This window comes from Lagenorhynchus albirostris, chromosome 4, assembly GCF_949774975.1.
Source record: "Lagenorhynchus albirostris chromosome 4, mLagAlb1.1, whole genome shotgun sequence".
NCBI lineage: Eukaryota > Metazoa > Chordata > Mammalia > Artiodactyla > Delphinidae > Lagenorhynchus > Lagenorhynchus albirostris.
In genome coordinates, this window is record NC_083098.1 from 77,786,337 (window position 1) to 77,808,229 (window position 21,893).

The 21,893-nt window shown below is 35.0% G+C and overlaps 1 protein-coding gene across 3 annotated transcripts in view; it reads left to right on the forward strand.

Annotated features, from left to right (window-relative positions):
- NFXL1 (nuclear transcription factor, X-box binding like 1) overlaps positions 1-21,893 on the forward strand; it is a 53,315-nt gene that overhangs the window by 19,297 nt on the left and 12,125 nt on the right. For all 3 annotated transcript variants that reach the window (XM_060147289.1, XM_060147288.1, XM_060147287.1), the window contains 7 exons: positions 7,556-7,676; positions 7,907-8,066; positions 8,803-8,894; positions 14,638-14,659; positions 15,084-15,224; positions 17,973-18,139; positions 21,719-21,788. In XM_060147289.1, the coding sequence (XP_060003272.1) occupies positions 7,556-7,676; positions 7,907-8,066; positions 8,803-8,894; positions 14,638-14,659; positions 15,084-15,224; positions 17,973-18,139; positions 21,719-21,788 (773 nt within the window). The remainder of the gene's footprint in view (positions 1-7,555; positions 7,677-7,906; positions 8,067-8,802; positions 8,895-14,637; positions 14,660-15,083; positions 15,225-17,972; positions 18,140-21,718; positions 21,789-21,893) is intronic.

Below are 21,893 nucleotides of genomic sequence, written 5' to 3' on the forward strand. Positions count from 1 at the left end.
TAGAGCAGTTGCCACTATCTTTATTTTATGGATGAGGAAATTTAAGCTGAAGAGGATTCAGTGATTTACTTAGGGAAATATCTAGTAAGGCATTATAGCCAAGATTTGAACCCACACCTTTTGAATATAAACTTCTGTTCTTTCAATAATACCATGCTGTTTCCTTACTTCTACCCAACCTTCCCCACATAGATTTTAAGTTAATTAATAGGTTTTTCAGTAGTATTTTGAATTTTAGACATTGATATGAAATTAAGTCTAGTAAAGGATTGTATATATTCTGTCCAGTGGTTCTCAAAATTTTTGGTCTCAAGGACCTTTTACACTCTTTTTGGACCCAAAGACCTTTAGTTAATGTGGATTTTATCTACTGATATTTATTGTATTTGAAATTAAATTAAAATATAATAATATTTTTTATTTTATTGAAAAATAGTACCATAGTACCCATTACATCTTAATACAGTAACTTTTTTGTGAAAAATAGCTACTTTCTAAAAAAAAGTTTAGTGAGAAGAATGATACTGTTTTACATTTTTGCAAATGTCTTTAATGTCTAGCTTAATAGAAGATAGCTGGATTCACATATCTGCTTCTGCATTCAATCTGTTGTGATAATCCCTTGTCATATAGCTTCTGGAAAATTCTAATCTATGTATATAAATTCTTGCAGACCACCTGAAAGGGTCTCAGGGGTGCCTAAGTTATTAGAGATTGAAAACTGAGTTAACTTTACTCATTTGGAGTATGTTGGTATGAAATGGAATCTACTGAAAGATAGTATAAGGTAATGGAAAGAGCATGGGTTTAAATTAAGAGGTCCTGAGTCAAAAGTGAACATAGTGTTGGGTTGGCCAAAAAGTTTGTTTGGGTGTTTCCATATCTGTGGAAAAACCTGAACGAATTTGGCCAACCCAATAACAGCTTTGTGACCTGGGAAAAACTACTGTACTGTTTTTTGTTGTCTTCCTTTGGGATTAGGTGGATACTAGATATCTCCCTTAATGTCTTAATCCTTTCAGGAATCTTGGAATGTATTAGTGTTGTTTTGTAAAAGGAGGAAGCAGGCAAAGAGACTGTTGGCCCAAGGTCATAGAACTAGTTGCAGGGTCAGGATGTGAACCCAAAGTTTAATAATATTTCCGTTATACCATATTGCCTCCCCATTAGGAAAAATGGCAGATGTATTAACCCCATAGGCATTTCCCTGTGGATGTTCTCTGATTTGTCAGTGTCTTTATTTTTATTTATATATTTTTTAACGTCTTTATTGGAGTATAATTGCTTTACAATGGTGTGTTAGTTTCTGCTGTATAACAAAGTGAATCAGCCATACATATACATATATTCCCATTTCTCCTCCCTCCTTCTTCTCCCTCCCACCCTCCCTATCCCACACCCCTCTAGGTGGACACAAAGCACTAAGCTGATCTCCCTGTGCCATGCAGCTGCTTCCCACTAGCTATCTATTTTACATTTGGTAGTGTATATATGTCCATGCCACTCTCTCACTTTGTCTGAGCTTCCCCTTCCCCTTCCCCATGTCCTCAAGTTCATTCTCTATGTCTGCATCTTTATTCCTGTCCTGCCCCTAAGTTCTTCAGAAGCATTTTTTTTTAGATTCCATATATATGTGTTAGCATACAGTATTTGTTTTTCTCTTTCTTACTTCACTCTGTATGACAGTCTCTAGGTCCATCCACCTCACTGCAAATAGCTCAACTTAGTTTCTTTTTATGGCTGAGTAATATTCCATTGTATATATGTGCCACATCTTCTTTATCCATTCATCTGTCGATGGACACTTAGGTTGCTTCCATGTCCTGGCTCTTGTAAATAGTGCTGCAATGAACATTGTGGTACCTGACTCTTTGAATTATGGTTTTCTCAGGGTATATGCCCAGTAGTGGGATTGCTGGGTCGTATGGTAGTTCTATTCTTATTTTTTTAAGGAACCTCCATACCACTGTTCTCCATAGTGTCTGTATCAGTTTACATTCCCACCCACAGTTCCCACCCAAGAAGGTTCCCTTTTCTCCACACCCTCTCCAGCATTTATTGTTTGTAGATTTTCTGATGATGGCCATTCTGACTGGTGTGAGGTGATACCTCATTGTGGTTTTAATTTGCATTTCTCTAATAATTAGTGATGCTGAGCATCCTTTCATGTGTTTGTTGTCAATCTGTATATCTTCTTTGGAGAAATGTCTATTTAGGCCATATGTGCCAGAGCCACAGCCAGCATCCTTCTCAATGGTGAAAAGCTGAAACTGTTTCCACTAAGATCAGGAAGAAGACAAGGTTGCCCACTCTCACCACTATTATTCAACATAGTTTTGGAAGTTTTAGCCACAGCAATCAGAGAAGAAAAGGAAATAAAATGAATCCAAATTGGAAAAGAAGAAGTAAAACTGACTGTTTGCAGATGACATGATACTATACATAGAGAATCCTAAAGATGCTACCAGAAAACTACCAGAGCTAATCAATGAATTTGGTAAAGTAGCAGGATACAAAATTAATGCACAGAAATCTCTTGCATTCCTATACACTAATGATGAAAAATCTGAAAGAGAAATTAAGGAAACACTCCCATTTACCACTGCAATAAAAAGAAGAAAATACCTAGGAATAAACCTACCTAGGGAGACAAAAGACCTGTATGCAGAAAACTATAAGACACTGATGAAAGAAATTAATGATACAAACGGAGAGATATACCATGTTCTTGGATTGGAAGAATCAACGTTGTGAAAATGACTATACTACCCAAAGCAATCTACAGATTCAGTGCAATCCCTATCAAACTTTCAATGGCATTTTTCACAGAAGTAGAACAAAAAATTTCACAATTTGTATGGAAACACAAAAGACCCCGAATAGCCAAAGCAATCTTGAGAAAGAAAAACGGAGCTGGAGGAATCAGGCTCCCTGTCTACCGACTATATTACAGATCTACAGTAATCAAGACAGTATGGTACTGGAACAAAAAGAGAAATATAGATAATTGGAACAGGATAGAAAACCCAGGGGTAAACCCACGCACATATGGTCACCTTATTTTTGATCAAGGAAGCAAGAATATACAGTGGAGAAAAGACAGCCTCTTCAATAAGTGGTGCTGGGAAAACTGGACAGCTACATGTAAAAGAATGAAATTAGAACACTCCCTAATACCATACATAAAAATTAACTCAAAATGGATTAAAGACTTAAATGTAAGGCCAGACACTATAGAACTCTTAGAGGAAAACATAGGCAGAACACTATGACATAAATCACAGCAAGATCCTTTTTGACCCACCTCCTAGAGAAATAGAAATAAACCAAAAGTAAACAGGACCTAATGACACTTAAAAGCTTTTGCACAGCAAAGGAAACCATAAACAAGACGAAAAGACAAACCTCAGAATGGGAGAAAATACTTGCAAATGAAGCAACTGACAAAGGATTAATCTCCAAAATATACAAGCAGCTCATGCGGCTCAATATCAAAGAAACAAACAACCCAATCCAAAAATGTCAGTGTCTTTATTTATTTATTTTTGCAGTACGCGGGCCTCTCACTGCCGTGGCCTCTCCCATTGCAGAGCATAGGCTCCGGACGCGCAGGCTCAGCAGCCATGGCTCACGGGCCCAGCCACTCCGCGGCATGTGGGATCCTCCCGGACTGGGGCACGAACCCGTGTCCCCTGCATCGGCAGGTGGACTCTCAACCACTGTGCCACCAGGGAAGCCCAAGTGTCTTTAAATTGTAAAGTTTAGAACTGGTTTTTTGATTCTCATGTAAAAGGATTTTATTTCCTTTTGTAGTCATAGTATATCACTGACCCATTAAATTTGAATTTCATTAACATTCTAAAGTTAGTCATTCATTCAATTAGTATTTTTGAGTGTCTACTAAGTACCAGGCACTGGAATTACGAGTGAACAATTTTGACAACGTACCTGCTTTTATGGAGCTTATTTTTAAATTCTCCCTCAATTAGGATACAAGTCAATAATCACATTAATATGGAATATCAGATAGTGACAAGTATAGAAAGAAAATTAGAGTAAAATTAAAATTGTGATCGTTGGGTTGGTATATACTGTTTTATATAGTGTGGTCAGAGTAGGACTCTGAAAGAATGACATGTGTGGGGAATCCTGAGAGAAGTAGGGATCAAGCCCTGGGGAAATGGGGATGGGGTAGTTTGATTACAGAGGCCTTGAGACAGGAACATGTGAAGGAGGACTGAAGTGGTTGCTCAGGGGGACACATGTCAGGAGATGAGGTCAGAGAGATGGTGCAATAAATGATTGCTGGGGAAAGGAGAATATGTATAGGGCCTTGGAGACCACTGTTAAAACATAGCCTTCACTTTAAGTTGAAAACCTGACTAGTTGTATGACCATTAAAGAAATTGGATCAGTAGTTTAGAATTTTCTCACCAAGAAAACACCAGGCCTAGTTGATTTTTACACATGATTTTTAACAAATGAACATTTAAAGTATAAGTTTAATCTCTTTGTGAACTATTTGATAGTGTATGTAAAAAAGTAATGTGTTCCAGCTCATTATATCATCTTTCAAGGAAAGTAAGGGAAAATTACAGGCCAATCTTAACTGATGAACATGTTTGTAAAATATTAAAGTTTTTGCCACTCAAATCCAGCTATCTGGTACTACAGTATTAGCTATCCAAAACCTTAATGTATCATAACCAAGTTGGCTTTATTGCAGTAATGTATGGTTGGCTTAAGATTAGTAAATCTAATAACATGTTTCCATCACATTAACAGATTAAAGGAGAAATGAGATCATTTTAGTAAATGTCTGAAAAACAGTTGATAAAATTCAGCATCCATATATGATGAAAACTTAACTAGAAATGGAAGAGAGCATCCTTAACCTGATATAGAGTATCTGCAAAAAGGGCAGAGCACACATCATCCTTAGTGGAGAAATGTTGAAAGCGTATCCCCCTCTTGTATTATTTTGAAGCAAATCCCATAAATACTTCAATATGCATCTCTGAAAGATGGATTCTTAAACTGAAAATAGTTAATGTTTCTTAATATCAGCAAATATCTGGTGTTCACATATCCTTTTGTCTTATAAATGCCTTCATTTTTTACTTCAGTTTGTATGACTGAGAAACCTTAATAAGATTGACATTGTAGTTGGTTGATGTCTCTAAAGTCTATGAATCTGTAATTTCCCTCTTCTTCTATAATTTTCCATCTTTTTATATATTTTCCTTTGTCACTTGTTTAAGAAACTAGGTTGCTTTATTTAGTTTCACAGAGTCTGGATTTTGCAGATTGCATCTCCGTGGTATTATTTGACATTTTCCTCTGTTTTCTATAAACTGTTAGTGGGACTAGAGGTTTGATCAGATCCAGGTTCAATTATTATTAATTATTTTTTGGCAGAATGTTTATTTTTTAAAAAAGAAACTTAGTAGCCCCTAAAAAAAATTTACCTTAATGGAAAGTGTATGAAGATACCGTTGTGCAACTCTTACCATTTGTTTAATACTCAGTTACATAAGATTACATAGAATCATTATTTTATGTCATTTTCCATTATTCTAGATACCTTCATAATCAAGTTGTACTGTAACTCATAGGGAGAGGGTGCTATGTGCATGTTTGCGCTGTGAATATATGAAAGCTTGACTTATAGTTCTTTAAAGCTTAAGGCCTTCTATGGTTATGGCTCTAGAATTACTGGACTTTTGACCCATTAGTCACTGTATTTATACTCTGTATGCTCCTTTTTCATTTCAAAAATATTATCACTGAAGTTACATGAATTTATGTCATGTTGTACAGGTGTCTGTAATGAGTTCATTAGGAAAACTGTTCAGGGAAATTATCCCTTATTGTTCTCAAGATTTAATTTTAAAAAAGGAAAAGTGATGCTGTAGTTTAGGGCAGCAAAAAGGTTATGTTTGATAAGTTTCTCTTTGATTGCTGAAGGTGAATGAAAATTATCATTGTTAAGTATGGAAATTAATATAATGTACTGAGTAAGAACTGACATAAATGTCACTATTAAATTTTTAAAAAGTGTGACATCAAATTTTCTTTTGGTAAGACCAAAATAAAGTTTGATCATGTGAGTCAGGATAACTTGGCTTGCATTACCATCAAGATAATACTTTACTGGATTATACTTATCAAAACACTGAAGTATAAATTTGGTAATTTGTATAATACTCGTGTTTTTTCCCTGTGGTGCTTTTTACTTTATTTCTTTTTCTGCGATCATTATTTGAATCAAAATTCTTAACCTCTTTTGTTTTAGGGAACTGTTTTGAACTAATAGAGGCTTTTAACCAGACTATTTTTCATCATTAATCTGTTTTTTATCAGGTTAATTGCTATTCAGTATTTTGCTTGGACCTGACACCTAGGCAGCAATTTCTTGAGATACTTACTTCCTAGTTGAAGACTCTTCATTCCTTTCTTTCTTTTTTTTTTTTTTTTTGCGGTACGTGGGCCTCTCACTGTTGTGGTCGCTCCCGTTGCGGAGCACAGGCTCCGGACACGCAGGCTCAGAGTCCGCGGCATGTGGGATCTTCCCGGACCGGGGCACGAACCCGTGTCCCCTGCATCGGCAGGTGGACTCTCAACCACTGTGCCACCAGGGAAGCCCTTCTTCTCATTATTTCATTTCTAATGGGGTAGCCTATTCGGAAAACTAGAGTGGGAAGAAAGCCCTTAGGATGATGTCAAAGCCTTGGAGAGAACTTTATAGCCTGTTTAAAAAGATTTCTTTTCAATTGGTCTTTGTGTATTTCTACCCATAACAAAAGAAGGTAAAAAGCTGAAACCCTAAAATTCCTTTTGAAATGTTTAGAAGAGAAGTATTTGGAATTATAGCCTAAAATGAGATTTTAGAGTCTTTCGCAAAGCATGAGTAATGGAAAATTGACTGTACTTGTTAATAACCTTATGAGAGAAGTCACTCTTATTGGAGAATTTATCTAAAAATAATGCACTTGAGTAGATGTATGTATGAAACTAAGCCAAAAAATTATTGCTAAATTAGATTTTCCAAAAACTGAGCTCCATTTTGCTGGTGTAGTTTTGAATGAGTAATGTGTTAAATTTGTTATTTAGGACAGAACTTTTAGCAAATTTTAAAGAAAATTCTAAAACTTTTTATTGAAGTACCAGTGTAGATGTAGAAAAGTATACAAATTGCAGGTGTACAGCTTGATGATTTTTTATAAACTGAACATAACTATATAACCAGAACTCAGATTATTAAACAGATCATTACCAGCATTTCTCAAACTTTTTGTGTCCTTTGTAATCATCATCCTGATTTTGAACAGCATAAATTAGTTTTTTCCTGTTTATTTTATATAAATGGAATCATATATTGTATATTGATGGTGTCTGATTTCTTTTGCTCAATGTTATATGTGTGAGGTTCATTCATTTATTCTCATCCTAGAGTATCCCATTGTGTGAATATACTAAACTTATTGATTCTACTATTGATGGGAATTTGGGTAGTTAAGGAAATTTCTCTTTAAGTTTCAGACCTTTTTTTCAGGTAGCTGTTATCCCTGCCCAGAAACTGTAGATGTGAAGTGCAATTGTGGTAATACAAAGGTGACAGTACCCTGTGGCCGAGAACGTACCACAAGACCCCCCAAGTGCAAAGAGCAGTGCAGGTTAGTACAAAGCTCTGTACAGACTAACATCTGGTGTCTTACAGATTTAAATTCATACCGATTTTTCATTTTGTTAGTATTTTCAATTTTGCTTTAATGTTCTAAAATATTAATATTCACAGTATGCTCATTCTGTATGGAATTAGAAGGTATATAAATAGATAATTGCACTTTAGATATAATCGTTCAATGATCAAAAGTAATTTTAAAAATTGTACTTTATGATTTAGTCGACCACCAACTTGCCATCATACAAGTCAAGAAAAACATCGCTGTCACTTTGGCTCTTGTCCTCCATGTCATCAACCTTGCCGAAAGGTTTTGGAGAAATGTGGTCACTTGTGTCCTGCTCCATGTCATGATCAAGCATTAATAAAGCAAACTGGCAGGGTAAGGGAACAGTACTATTAAGACATAATGCATTGCTGTGGGTCATATTTCCTTAATTTTACTTAGTCATTTCAACAAGCAATGATGAAGTACTTATTGGGTATTAAACACTGTGATAGGAGCTGGGGTATAAGGTAAATGATACTTGGTTTTTGTCTTAAGAAATTCACAATATAGAAAAGGAGAAATCAATAAAATGTTTGCAAGTACAGTGTGATAGTCATGTTATAATCATCATACAGATGAGTTTGTCAGTCTTCCTTCATATACTATAGTTTAGGGTTATAAATATCTCCTGGTTTCCTCAAAGATTCATTCACATATTCAGTGAATATTTATTGAATTCTTACTATGTGTTAAGCGTTCTTCTAGGTGCTGGGGAGACAACAGTGAACAAAATAATGGAGATTAAATTCTGTTGGTGGAATTTGGATTTTACAATTCTGTGTTTTATTCTTTTGGCTTATGAGAAGTGAAGGAGTCTATACTGCCTTTGTTCTGTCATTTAAAAACTGGAATCTGGCTCCATTTTTAATATAAACGTGTTAGAGGAGAACAATCTGATAGAATTTAAGGATGGAATAAAATATTTCAATAAGCACAATTTGTTGAGTACTTGAAAAAATTTCAGCCGGCTTGAGCAGAGGATTCGTGGAACTGTTTTTTCTTAGATCCTTAAATCGGCCATATGATTTAACCCCTCTGACTTAAAAATTGTTATTTATTTTACTTGTAGCACCAGCCTTCAGGCCCTTGGGAACAGCCATCTGAACCAGCGTTTATTCAGACTGCATTGCCTTGTCCTCCATGTCAAGTGCCTATTCCTATGTAAGTATTAGAATTTTAGCTTTTAAAAAAAATCTTTTGACATAGTTCAAAGTGTATCTTGAGAAACTTCTCCCCTTTTTCTTTCTTCAGTTCATCATTATTTTAGGCCTAGCCTATAAAGTAGTCTCTCTTTCTGTTTCATTCTTTTCCAAATATATTTTGCATACTGCTTAAAACGCTCCTCTAGATGTCTTTTTGAGTCATTTTCCCCAGCTAGAGTTTGATGGGTCAGTATAGCTATTCCTACTCTTTTCGTTACTGTTTGCATGGATAAATGGACAAATTCTTAGAAACACACAAACTACTGAAACTGAATCAAGAAGAAGTAGAAAATCTGAATATACCTAGTAAAAAGACTGAATTAGTAATCAAAAACTTACCACAAAAATAACCTCAGGACCAGTGACTTCACTAGTGAAGTCTACCAAACATTTAAAGAATTAACACCAATGCTTCACTAAGCAGGCACATTTCCTGACTTATTCAGTGAGGCTACTATTTCCCTGATAATAAACCAGAAAAAGACATCACAGGAAAACTGCAGACCAATATCCCTTTTGAATATAGATGCAAAAATTCTTAACCAGATACTAGCAAACTGAATCCAGCAACATGTAAAAAGATTTATACATCATGACCAAGTTGGGTATATCCCAGAAATATGAAGTTGAATCAACATCAATCATTCATTCATCAATCATTGATTCAAATCAATCACTGTTAATACTTTATCAATAGAATAAAGGACAGTTGATAGATGCAGAAAAACATTTGACAAAATCTGACATGCTTTCTTGAACACTGAACAATCTTGGGATAAAAGAGAACTTCCTCAGCCTGATGAAGAGCATCTATGAAAACCCACAGTTAACATCATCACACTTAATGGTGCAAGATTTAAAGCTTTCCCCCTTAAGATCAGGAACAAGACTAGGATGTCTATTCTGCCACTTCTATTCAATACTATATTAGAGGTGCTAGCTAGAGCAATTAGACTAGAAAATGAAGAAGTAAAACTATTTGTATTTTCAGATGACATGATCATGTATATAGAAAATCCTAAGGAATCTTCACAAAAGTTATTAGAGATATTAAATAAGTTCAGTAAGTTTATAGGAAACATGATGAATATACAAAAGTCAATTTTATTTCTATACACTAACAGTGAACAATCTGAAAATTGAACTAAGGAAACAGTTCCATTTGCAATAACATTAAGAAGAACAAACGTTTTGTTTATTTAACAAATTTAATAAAAGAAATCCAAGACTTGTACACTGAGAACTATAAAACATTGTTGTAAGAAATTAAAGAAGACCAAAGACTGTAATACTGGCATTCAGATAGACATAAAGATCAAGGGAATAGAACTGACAGTCCAGAAATAAATCCATACACTTATGGTCAATTAATTTTTGACAAGACTGTCAGAATAATTAAATGGGGGAAAGAATGCTTTTCTCAACAAATGGTATTGGGACAACTGGATATTCACATGGAAAAAAATGAACTCAGACCCCTACCTCACAACATATATAAGTAGTAACTCAAAATTGATCAGAGGCCTAAAAGTAAGAACTAAAACTATTAAACTCTTAGGAGAAAACATAGGTGTAAATCTTTGTGTCCTTGGATTAGGCATTGGTTATTAGATATGACACCTAAAGCATAAGCAACAAGAGAAAACATAAATAAATTGGACTTTATGAAAATTAAGTCAGAGGACATTATCAAGAAATTGTGCTTTAAGGACACTATCAAAAAGTTGAAAAGATAACCCACAGAATGGTAGAAAATGTTTGTAAATCATATATTTTGTATATTATCCATAATATATAAAGAATTCTTAGACTGAGAGACCAAAAGACAGTCCAATTTAAAAATGGTCAAAGGCTTAGAATAGATATTTCTCCAGAGAAGTTCTACAAATGGCTAGTAAACATGTGAAAAGATGCTCAATATCATTAATTAGAAAAATGTAAATCAAAGCCACCAGGGGATACCATTTTACATCCACTAGGAAGGCTAAAATAAAAAAGACATATGATGTGTTGGTGAAGATATGGAGAAGTTGGAACCATTATACATTGCTGTTGGGAAGGTAAAGTGGTGTAGCTACTTTGGAAAAGGGTTTGGTAGTTTCTCAGGAGACTAAACATAGAGTTACTCTATGACCCAGCAGTTTTACTCTTAGGACTATGCCCAAGAGAACTGAAAATATAGATTCATAAAAACTTGTACATGAATGTCCATAGCAACATTATTATTAATAGCCCAAAAAGTGAAAACAATTTTTTTATCAACTGATGAATGGATAAACAAAGTGTGGTATAGCCATACAATGGAATATTATTCAGCTATAAAAATCCATGAATTACCGATACATTTACATATTACGTGGATGAACCTTGAAAACATTATTCTAAATGAAAGAAGCCAGACACAAAAGGCCACATGCTGTTTGATTCCATTTATATGAACTGTCCAGAGTAGGCAAATCCACAGAGACAGAAGGTAGAGTAGTGGTTGCAGGGGCTGGGGATAGGAGACTATGGGGAGTGACTTCTAATAGTTTCAGGGTTTCTCTTTGGGTTATGAAAATATTCTAGAATTAAGTAGTGGCGGTGGTTACACAACCTCATGAATATACTAAACTCCTCTGAATTGTACTCTTTAGAAGTATACATTTTATGGTATGTGAATTTCATCTCAGTTTTAAAAAGGAGAAAAACATATATGAAGATCCTTCTAATTCTGATACGATTTTTCAGCGACATGTCTAACAAAATTATTATTGTAAAGGATATATTAAAAAATATTACTTGTCACATGAACTATCCAGTTAATATAATTTCTTATTAGAGTACAGTATTCCTGTTTTCTTGCCCTCTTGTTTTAAAAATAACATTACATTTAATAATAATTTGGCCATGTGATAAAAGAATTCTGAACATGTGCATGTAACACATATAATATGTGCTGTATCATTTAGGGTGCCTTTTGTTTCAAGTAACAAAAACCCTAAATAAAAAGCGACATTGTAACATTTATGCCTTGCACAGTTAGACTGGAGGTAGAACTGCTGCTTCATGGTTGGTTAATCTGGTTGATTCAGTGATTTATCGTCAAGAGCCTGGATTCTGTCTTTACATTTTATCCTTAGTGTGTCCTTTTTGCTCTCAGGCTACTTGCCCTTCTGATAAACTTCCCATCCAGTTAGTGAAGTTTCCAAAGGGAGAAATGGACACTGTTTAAGCCTTCAACCATCACTTTCTTCTTTATTTAAAGACTGAGGAAACCTTTCCCAGAAGCCCCATAGTAAAACTCTTTTCACATTTCACTGGCCAGAATAGGATCACAAGACAATTGCTAAACCAGTCCCTTTAAAGGGAAATGAAATATTTGTTTTGTTTCTTTAAATAGACTGTTTTTTTTAGGTGATTTTTTAGGTTTGCAGGAAAATTTCACAGAAAATACAAAGAGTTCCCGTATGGTCCTGCCACACACACGCAGTTTCCCTTAATATCTTATATTAGTGTGGAATTGTACTCTTTAAAAGTATAAACTTTATGGTATGTGAATTTTATCTCAGTTTAAAAACCAAAAACATATGTATAAAGATCCTTCTAACTCTGATATAATGATTTTTCAGTGGCATGTATAACAAAATTATTATTATGAAGTATATGTTGAAAAATATTATTTGTCACATGAACTGTCCAGGTAATACAATTTCTTTCTTAGAGTAGAATTTTTTTACAGTTGAGGAACTGATATTGATACATTATTATTAACTAAAGTCTATAGTTTACCTTGGTAAAGGTTTACTTTTTCGGTTGTACGGTCCATGAGTTTTGATAAATGCATAATCTCATGTATCCACCGTTACAGTACCATACAGAATAGTTTCACTGCCCTAAGAACCTCCTGTTCATCCCTCACCTCCCCAGCCCTCAAGCCTCTAGAAACTGTTGGTCTTTTTACTCTCTCTATAGTTCTGTCTTTTTCAAAATGTCCTATAGTTGGAATCCCACAGTATATAGCCTTTTTAGCATATTGCACTTGATAATATGCATTTAGGTTTCCTCCATGTCTTTTTACAGCTTGATAGCTCATTTCTTTTTATTGCTGAGTAATATTCTATTGTATGTATATACCACAGTTTGTTTATTCATTCACCTATTGAAGGGCAGTTTGGTTGTTTCCAAGTTTTAGCAGTTATGAAGAAAGCTGCTGTGAACGTTCATGTTCACAGAACATATGTCCATGTTATTGTGTGGACATATATTTTCAACTCATTTGGGTAAATATTTAGGAGTGCTATTGCTGGATCATATGGTAAGCCTATGTTTACCTATATAAGACACTGCCAGACTAACACGGTGGCTGTACCATTTTGCATTATCACCAGCAATGAATGACAGTTCCTGTTTCTCTACATCTTTGCCAGCAAATGCTGTTGTCAGTGTTTTGGATTTTAGCCGTTCTAATAGGTGTGCAGTGGTATCTCGTTTTAATTGGCAGTTCTTTAATGGCATATGATGTTGAGCATCTTTTCATATGCTTATTTGCCATTTGTATATCCTCTTTGGTGAGGTGTCTGTTCTCTGCTCAAATCTTGACCATTATTTAATTGGCTGCTTAATTTCTTATTGTTGAGTTTTTAAGAGTTCTTTTATAGTTCAGATACAAGTTCTTTACCAGATATGTGTTTTCCATATATTTTCTCCCAGTCTGTGGCTTGTGTTAATGAAAACCTGTTTTTATTTAGGTGTTTTTGGCAGAGCAGATGTTTTTGGTTTAATGAAATCCAACTTAACCATTTTTCTTTCATGGATTGTGTTGTATTTAAAAAGTCATCGCCAAACTCGAGGTCACCTAGATTTTCTCCTATGTTTTATAGTCTTGCATTTCACATTTAGGTCTGTGACCCATTTTGAATTAACTGCTGTGAAATGTATAAAGTCTGTTTGTATTTTTTTTCCATGTGGATGTTCCTTTGTTCCAGCACCAACCGTTTGTTGAAAAGACTACCCTTTCTCCATTTGATCGCCTTTCTCCTTTGTCAGAGATCAGTTGGCTATGTTTGTGTGGGTCTATTTCTGGGCTGTCTGTTTTGTTCCATTGATCTATTTGTCTGTTCTTTCACCAGTACTGTACTGTCTTGATCACTGTAGCTTTATAGTAAGGCCTGAAGTTGGGTAGTGTCAGTCCTCTGCCTTTGTTCTTCAGTACTGTGTTGGCTATCCTGGGTTTTTTATCTTTCCATATAGACCTTAGAATCAGTTTGTTGATATCCACAAAATAACTTGCTGGGATTTTGATTGGAATTGTGTTCAATCTAGATGAAGTTGGGAAGACGTGACATTTTAACAGCATTGCACCTTTCTATAGATGAACATGAAATATCTCTCCATGTATTTAGATCTTTGATTTCTTTCATCTGTGTTTTGTAGTTTTCTTCATATAAATCTTGAATTTATTTTGTTAGATTTATATCTAAGTATTTCATTTTTGTGTGTGCTAGTATAAATGGTGGTGTGTTTTTAATTTCAAATTCCAGTCATTCATTGCTGGTAGGTAGGAAAACAATTGGCTTTTGTATATTAACTTTGTATCCTGCAACCTACGTGCTTATTTTTTATTCTTTAAAAAAAGACTAGTAGAGTTAGCATCTTTGCTTTAAAAATATTCTTTTTGAAGACTGTATAATGTTTCATTTCATTTCATTTTTGTCTTGCAGGGAATGTCTTGGAAAGCATGAGGTGAGTTACAGGCACAAACTTTAAGTAAAGCTTGTAATCTATGTACCTCTTCTATATGATGGTCGTTAGAAATAACAAAGTCAATGTATTGTCTTTTTAGTGCTCTAAAGAGTACAAGAGTTTGTCTACTAATTTTAAAAATACACAGTACTTTTATTTGAGAATTAGCCTATGTATATGCATTCACTGCAGAATCATTACATTGAATTTCCCTTTTAGGAATAGAATGTTTTGCTCCTTGGGATTCATTCTTTGGATTTTTTTGGATAGGTTACTTTGATTTTGATAATAACAATTATTAATGAAAATGTATTAGATGAAACTTGTTCTCAAATGATAACAGAGTCATTTTTGAAACATGCTTCTAATAGGTTGTGTGTGTGTGTCTGTGTTGCTGATTTTCCTTTTTTTCTTAAATTTTAAGGTGAGCCCACTACCATGCCACACCGTAGGACCCTACTCTTGTAGGAGAGTTTGTGGACGAACCTTAGATTGTCAGAATCATACATGTATTAAAGAGTGCCACAAAGTAACTGAAATTGATTCCTGCACTGACAAAAACAAGGTAATGTCCTTGAGTTGAATGTATACATGCTTACAGTATGCTTGAAACATTTTTTTCAATAATTTTGCCATAAATATTTTCCATTTTGCTATAACTTCTCTTTCCTTTTTCTTGCCCTCATCCCTTCTCCTTCCTTGCCTTTCCTCAGACAACCAACTTTAACAACTTGGTGTATATCTCTCTGTATCTTTGTGCTAGTTCATAAGAATATGCCTTTTAATTTGGTACTGTTTACATGCTATACCTGGGTTAATACATAAGGTTTGATTTTATGATAAAAGTACAGAAATTGTGTCTCTTTTTAGATAGTAAGTAGCAGTATCACCTCTACTGCTATCCATTTATATCTCTAAGTTTAGTCTGGAGCATTTGCAGTCAGCTGTTTTTTAAACCTAATACATGGGGTAGATGTTCATAGTTTTAATAAATTCTCAATCTTTTGTTGGAAGTAAATACCATCACAGATACAGGATATGTATAAGTTACGTGAAATTTACTAAAAGCATTTTACAAGCATATGAGAAATCAACCATTCAAAGATGTCTAAAAATTGCCATTTCACAAGGAAAAACAAATGTAGCTAATCAAATTTTAATTAATACTAAATTTTATTTTTAAAATAATGTTTTTTCCTAGGTTTCCATTCTATAGGGAATCATAATAATATTAGCAAGTGTGCTTAATGAGGAATAAGCCAAAGATTTTAAGCTTAATTTTATTATTAAGTAACATTACATTTACAGGTGTTTAAATTATTACCATGAATTGTGTTATTGAAAATTTCACTTGCATTATTAGATGTTTTGGTCTTTGATTTGGTGATTGTAATGCATGACACATGTCTATAGTATCATTCGTCCTCATGTGCAGATATATATGTAAATCGTATTGCTTATAATTTCTTCACTGAGTCATGCCTTGATCCTCAATAAAAATATTCTCATGATAAAATGAAAAAGATATTGGAATTATAAAATCAAACTAACATAATGATTCAAAACCACTTTAACTAGTTAGAGAATAGCTACTATATGGCTTTCCTCCATTAGACTTCCAGAATATCAGATGTATCAGAAAAAACTCATTTTAAGAAGTGATATGACATGTTTGGGGAATTACCTTGGATTATCCCAACATGGCTTCGTAGGCAGTCAGTGCCTGTGGTGAAATATGGATTATAAGTTATGTGCAATTCTTCTCAATTTAGCTACAAATCCACCCTATCTCCCACTCAGGGAAGGCTACTGCAGTATAAGTGAGTGGAAATTATATTATTTTGGGGGATAACTTTGCAATCATTCTAATTTATGTATTAAAGGTTAAATAATTCAGAAACTTTAAAAATTAATTCCTTACTGTAACATCTCAATTGAGACCCACTGGAGAAAGGCTCTTAATAGGTCTCTCTTGACCCAAATGCCCTTGGAATTTTTAATGCAGTTTCTACCTTGAGGTATAGCACAGAGCCTATAACACAGCAGGTATTCAATAAGTGTTTATTGAATTAACTGAAATCAAAGCTCTTTTGCTTCTTACCTCTGCTCTAGTCTCTTTCCTTCCCTTGCCTTAACCCTCAGATCTCAGTTCAGTCAATGCCATTCTTATGTGGGATGGCTCTGATTGATACCATTAGCAGCAAATATAACCCTAATTCATTGGCTGTAGTGAGTGGGAATGTGGTTAACTGGGGAAAGGTGTGAAGGTGATGGCAATCACAGTGGTGTGTATTTCGCAAGCAAACATGGGCTGAAATACTTTCTGACTGATTGAAAGAAGAATGAGGATATTTTCTCTTTGAGGAAAGTCTGTCATCAAAAAGAAATAAAAAAGAAAACATATGTATACGTACATAATCACACATACATAGATATACACATGCATTTCTTCTATATTATGTATGCTACAGACCCTTGCCACACAGAGTGTTGTCTGCAGACCAGTGGCATTGGCATCACCTGGAATCTTGTTAAAAATGCAAAATCTCAGGCCCCGCCTCAGCATTTTAACAAGATTCCCAAGTGACTTTTTTAAAATTGGTTATGAAAAAGAGATAATTAATTTTCTTTTTTATATTAATTAATTAATTTTATTTTGGCTGCACTGGATCTTTGTTGCTGTGCGCAGGCTTTCTCTAGTTGTGGCGAGCGGGGTCTACTCTTCGCTGTGGTGTGCAGGCTTCTCGCTGTGGTGGCTTCTCTTGTTGTGGAGCACGGGCTGTAGGTGCACGGGCTTCAGTAGTTGTGGCGCACGGGTTTAGTTGCTCCGCGGCATGTGGGATCTTCCCGGACCAGGGCTTGAACCCATGTCCCCTGCATCGGCAGGCGGATTCTTAACCAGTGCGCCACCAGGGAAGCCTGTGTGTTGCTTTTTTAGTTAGGTGATGATCATGCTTCTTGGGTGGAAAATGTTTTTACTCTGTTTTTTTTTTCTGCCACTGACTAAGAAGTAATTTACATTTTAATAGGGATGCTTCATGTAATCACAAGTCTATTTTAAAGGTGAGGCAGTTTGATCAAATGAGGTTTGTAGACATCAAAATCTTTGTGAGTAATGGTCCTATTGATGATCTTGCTATTATTCATTTTGAATATTTTTAAAAGAGTGAAAGCATGGCACCATTTTATTAACTATTTCTAAGAGCTACAGAAGTACTTTCTTTTAACGGGATATATAAATTTTATAACTTTAACATATATAGAAATGTTAGACTTCTGTATTTAGATGACTTATTTCCTTGGTACTTATCAGGCTGGCCCAGAATGCCTTCAATGTGAGGAAGGGTGCTCTAAATCACGGCCGCCAGGTTGTCCTCATCCGTGTGTTTTGCCATGTCACCCTGGAAAGTGTCCTCCCTGTGTTCAGATGCTTAGAGTAAAATGTCACTGCAAGATCACAAGTCTTTATGTGGAATGTAGGTAAGTGGACTTAAGAAATATTCTTGTTTTACTAAAATCATTTTAACTGGTATATCTTCATAATTCAGAACCCTTTATAGAATACTTTAAGGAATATTTTTCAGTATGGTCCTTAGGGGCTGGAGACCTAGATTTTCCAGTAGAGATCTGGAAGAAAGAAATGTAGACTATTTCATCTTCTAGATACTTTACCTTGATTTCAACCAGGACAGTTCTGCTTTTTTCCACTTGGGGATTCTGTATAAGATTTTGTTAGAAAAAAAATTTGCTTTAAAAAAAAACAGGAGAAGCACTCCTATAGCAGATTTTTCAGATAACAGTGTCAGCCAGAGTTTTGTTGGATCAAAAGTTGACTTGCACATAGTTACTTAGGCACAGTTTTTAAATCATAGATTTAAAAGGTAGCTTTTGTTTATTACAAATGTTGCTGTTGTAGCATTTATCATACTAGGATATGACCTCTATATGTTCCTTACTTAAAAATGGAATTTTTTGCTTGTGGATTATGCAGAGGGAGAAAAAAATTACATTTTTTTCTGTTTATCATGATCAAATATGTAATTAACCTAACTTGTTCAGCTCCATTTCACTTAAGTCTATAAAGTGGGTTTTTTGTAAGTATATTTTACTCAGAATTAAATTTTTTTACATATACAAATTTTAAAAATTTATTTATTTTTGGCTGCGTTGGGTCTTCGTTGCTACGCATGGGCTTTCTCTAGTTGCAGCGAGTGGGGGCTGCTCTTCATTGCCGTGCATGGGCTTCTCACTGCAGTGGCTGCTCTTGTTGCGGAGCACAGTCTCTAGGAGCATGGGCTTCAGTAGTTGTGGCTTGTGGGCTCTAGAGCGCAGGCTCAGTAGTTGTGGTGCACAGGCTTAGTTGCTCCACAGCATGTGGGATCTTCTCGGACCAGGGCTCAAACCCGCGTCCCCTGCACTGGCAGGCAGATTCTTAACAACTGTGCCACCAGGGAAGCCCTCAGATTAAATTTGAGAATATGAGTTTATGTCTGATTTTTTGAGCGTAAATACTTGCAGAAAAATGCCTGTTAATATTATCTTAAATTTGTTTTTGTCTCTTATACTCTGGACTCATGCTTTAAATTGGAAAGTCAAATTTTATTCTTTTTAAATATTAAAATTATTTTGTTGAAATATTAAAAAATTATAATTTTTAGTTTTATAAGTTTTGTAGGGAGAGTTAAGAGGACAATTTTCCTTTATTAATGGGTGATGACTGATGAGAAGAGGTAGTTTTCTTTTCTTTTGTTTGTTTTGTTTTCTTTTGTTTGGCCGTGCCCCTAGGCATGAGGGATCTTTGTTCCCTGACCAAGAATTGAACCCGTGTCCCCTGCAGTGGAAGCATGGGAGTCTTAACCATTGGTACACGAGGGAAGTCCCAAGACGTTGTTTTCTTTGGTCTTTCAGGGTCCTAAATTTCCCTCTCTTGCTTCTTTTTCCCTTTGTCGTGTCATCTCCAAAGGGCACCTTCCCTTTTTACTGTCTTGTTCCGCAGAGTGTTGCCTTTCCAATATTGGCTCCTTGATTCTTGTGCAGTTTTTAAAGTCTCTTCTCTTTAGTTGGTGCTCTGATCCACCAAGACTTTTTCAGTATTTTTACATTTATGGTGGACTTTGTCTTTCTTGTGTGATGTTAGCTCAGTGCGCCTCTTCTCTTTTCTGCTCAGTTTTTCCAGAACTCTACCAAGCTCTCTGAAAAGACTTGCTATATGGGAGCTTGAGAAATAGCTCTGCTAGGAATTGGTGTTTATTTTTCTACTTACAGGTAATTTGAAGTTTGTAGAAATTTCTGTCTTCTGGCTTTGCTGAGGTCATAGGATTTGAGTGATTTTGTTTGTTATTAATGAACTGAATGATTTTGGGGGGAAATGTGTGGATATATTTGGATTGAGGTGGTTTCTATTACCATAGCTATCCAGAGTTGCTTCTTCCGTTTCTTGAATGCATGTTTAAAGTATATGTTTTTATATAGAATTCTTCAGTCTCAGTATTTGTCCCAATAATTTCATTCACTTTCAGTTCAGTGAATAATTTCATAAGTCATCTTTTCCTTTTGATCCTTTTCTGCTTCATGTAATTTCTTCTATAGAAATTAGATATAAAAGATGCAGGCCTTGAAAAGCTTATTCCTAATGATAGAGTAACAGGAACAAAGTGATATTAGCTCTTAAGAGGTAAGCACCTTACCTGTAAGAATGAAAATATACAACTTTAATAGAGCCAGAGTAAAAACTTTGTTATTATTACGTGCAACTTTGCCGGGAAAATTGCATGTGGTATCTTAGAGTACATTTATAGCCAATTTGATACAAATATTTAAGATAATAGTTTTGACATTAGTGAGGCTAAACTTATGGTATATTTTGGCAATTATGTCTAGTGAAGGGAACAGGAAAAGAAAATAAAGGAGAGGAGAAGGAAGGTAATGGGGAAGAGTAAAGTGAGACACAGGTGATGGGGATTTTTAGATTGTCACTGTTGACTGACTCATACAGTGTCTACTGTTGAGCTGTCTGTTAGGAAGTATTATTCATTGGTGTTTATGACTTTTTCTGAATTACACACTGAAAACATATAAAAGCACAGATTGATCTAAAATGATCTGAATCAATTTCTAACATTAATAGATAGCTTAATCCAAAATCAACTGAAAAAAAGTTTTTCTAATAAGCTTACTGCACTTCCCACTGAATAGCCTAAACTCCTCAATTTGAAGTAACATTTTTTTCCCTGTTCTTTAGAAGTAAATCTGAGTGAGCATTTTCTCTCGGTCAATTTTTTAATAAATTTATTTATTTGTTTGTTTATTTATTTATTTATGGCTGAGTTGGGTCTTTGTTACTGCATGCGGGCTTTGTCTAGTTGTGGTGAGCGGGGGCTACTCTTCGTTGCGGTGTGCAGGCTTCTCATTGCGGTGGCTTCTCTTGATGCGGAGCACAGGCTCTAGGTGTGGGGCCTTCAGTAGTTGTGGCACGTGGGCTCAGTAGTTGTAACTCGCAAGCTCTAGAGCGCAGGCTCAGTAGTTGTGGCGCACAGGCTTAGTTGCTCTGCGGCATGTGGGATCTTCCCAGACCAGGGCTCGAACCCGTGTCCCCTGCATTGGCAGGCAGATTCTTAACCACTGCGCCACCAGGGAAGCCCTCGGTCAAAATTTAAAACCATTAGTTTTAAATCTTTTATGTAGAAGCTTTACAAAGAATTATAATTATGAATAATGATTGATCTACAGGGAGAGATAACTAGCAGGAACTGTTAAAGAAAGGCCAGGCGTAGATGATATTTTGTGTGTGTTTTGTACTTCCTTTTTGCAGCAGTTGCCATTTTTGGCATTTGATTTGTTGGTGGAAGATACAGGGCTAGAAGTTTTGAATTATCAAAGCAGTTAAGTAATTTGAGGATGTTACAGATGAGATACAATTAAAATATTTCTTTAAAAAATGAAGTAAATAAGTAAGATAATTTTATGGATATGTTTGAAATTGAGTTATTTTTTAGAAAAACCATACTATAAAATGGACTTTTGTTTGAATGTCATCAAAACTTCCTCTCATCTTTTTAGAAAAATAACCACAGCTGATGTAAATGAAAAGAACCTCCTTAGTTGTTGCAAAAATCAGTGTCCTAAAGAGGTAAGATTTAATAGAATCTTTTACGTTGTATTTCTTAGGCATTGTTTCTCTTTTATTGTTTGGTCATCCTATTCCAGGTCTTTTCTGGACCACTAGAAATGCGGG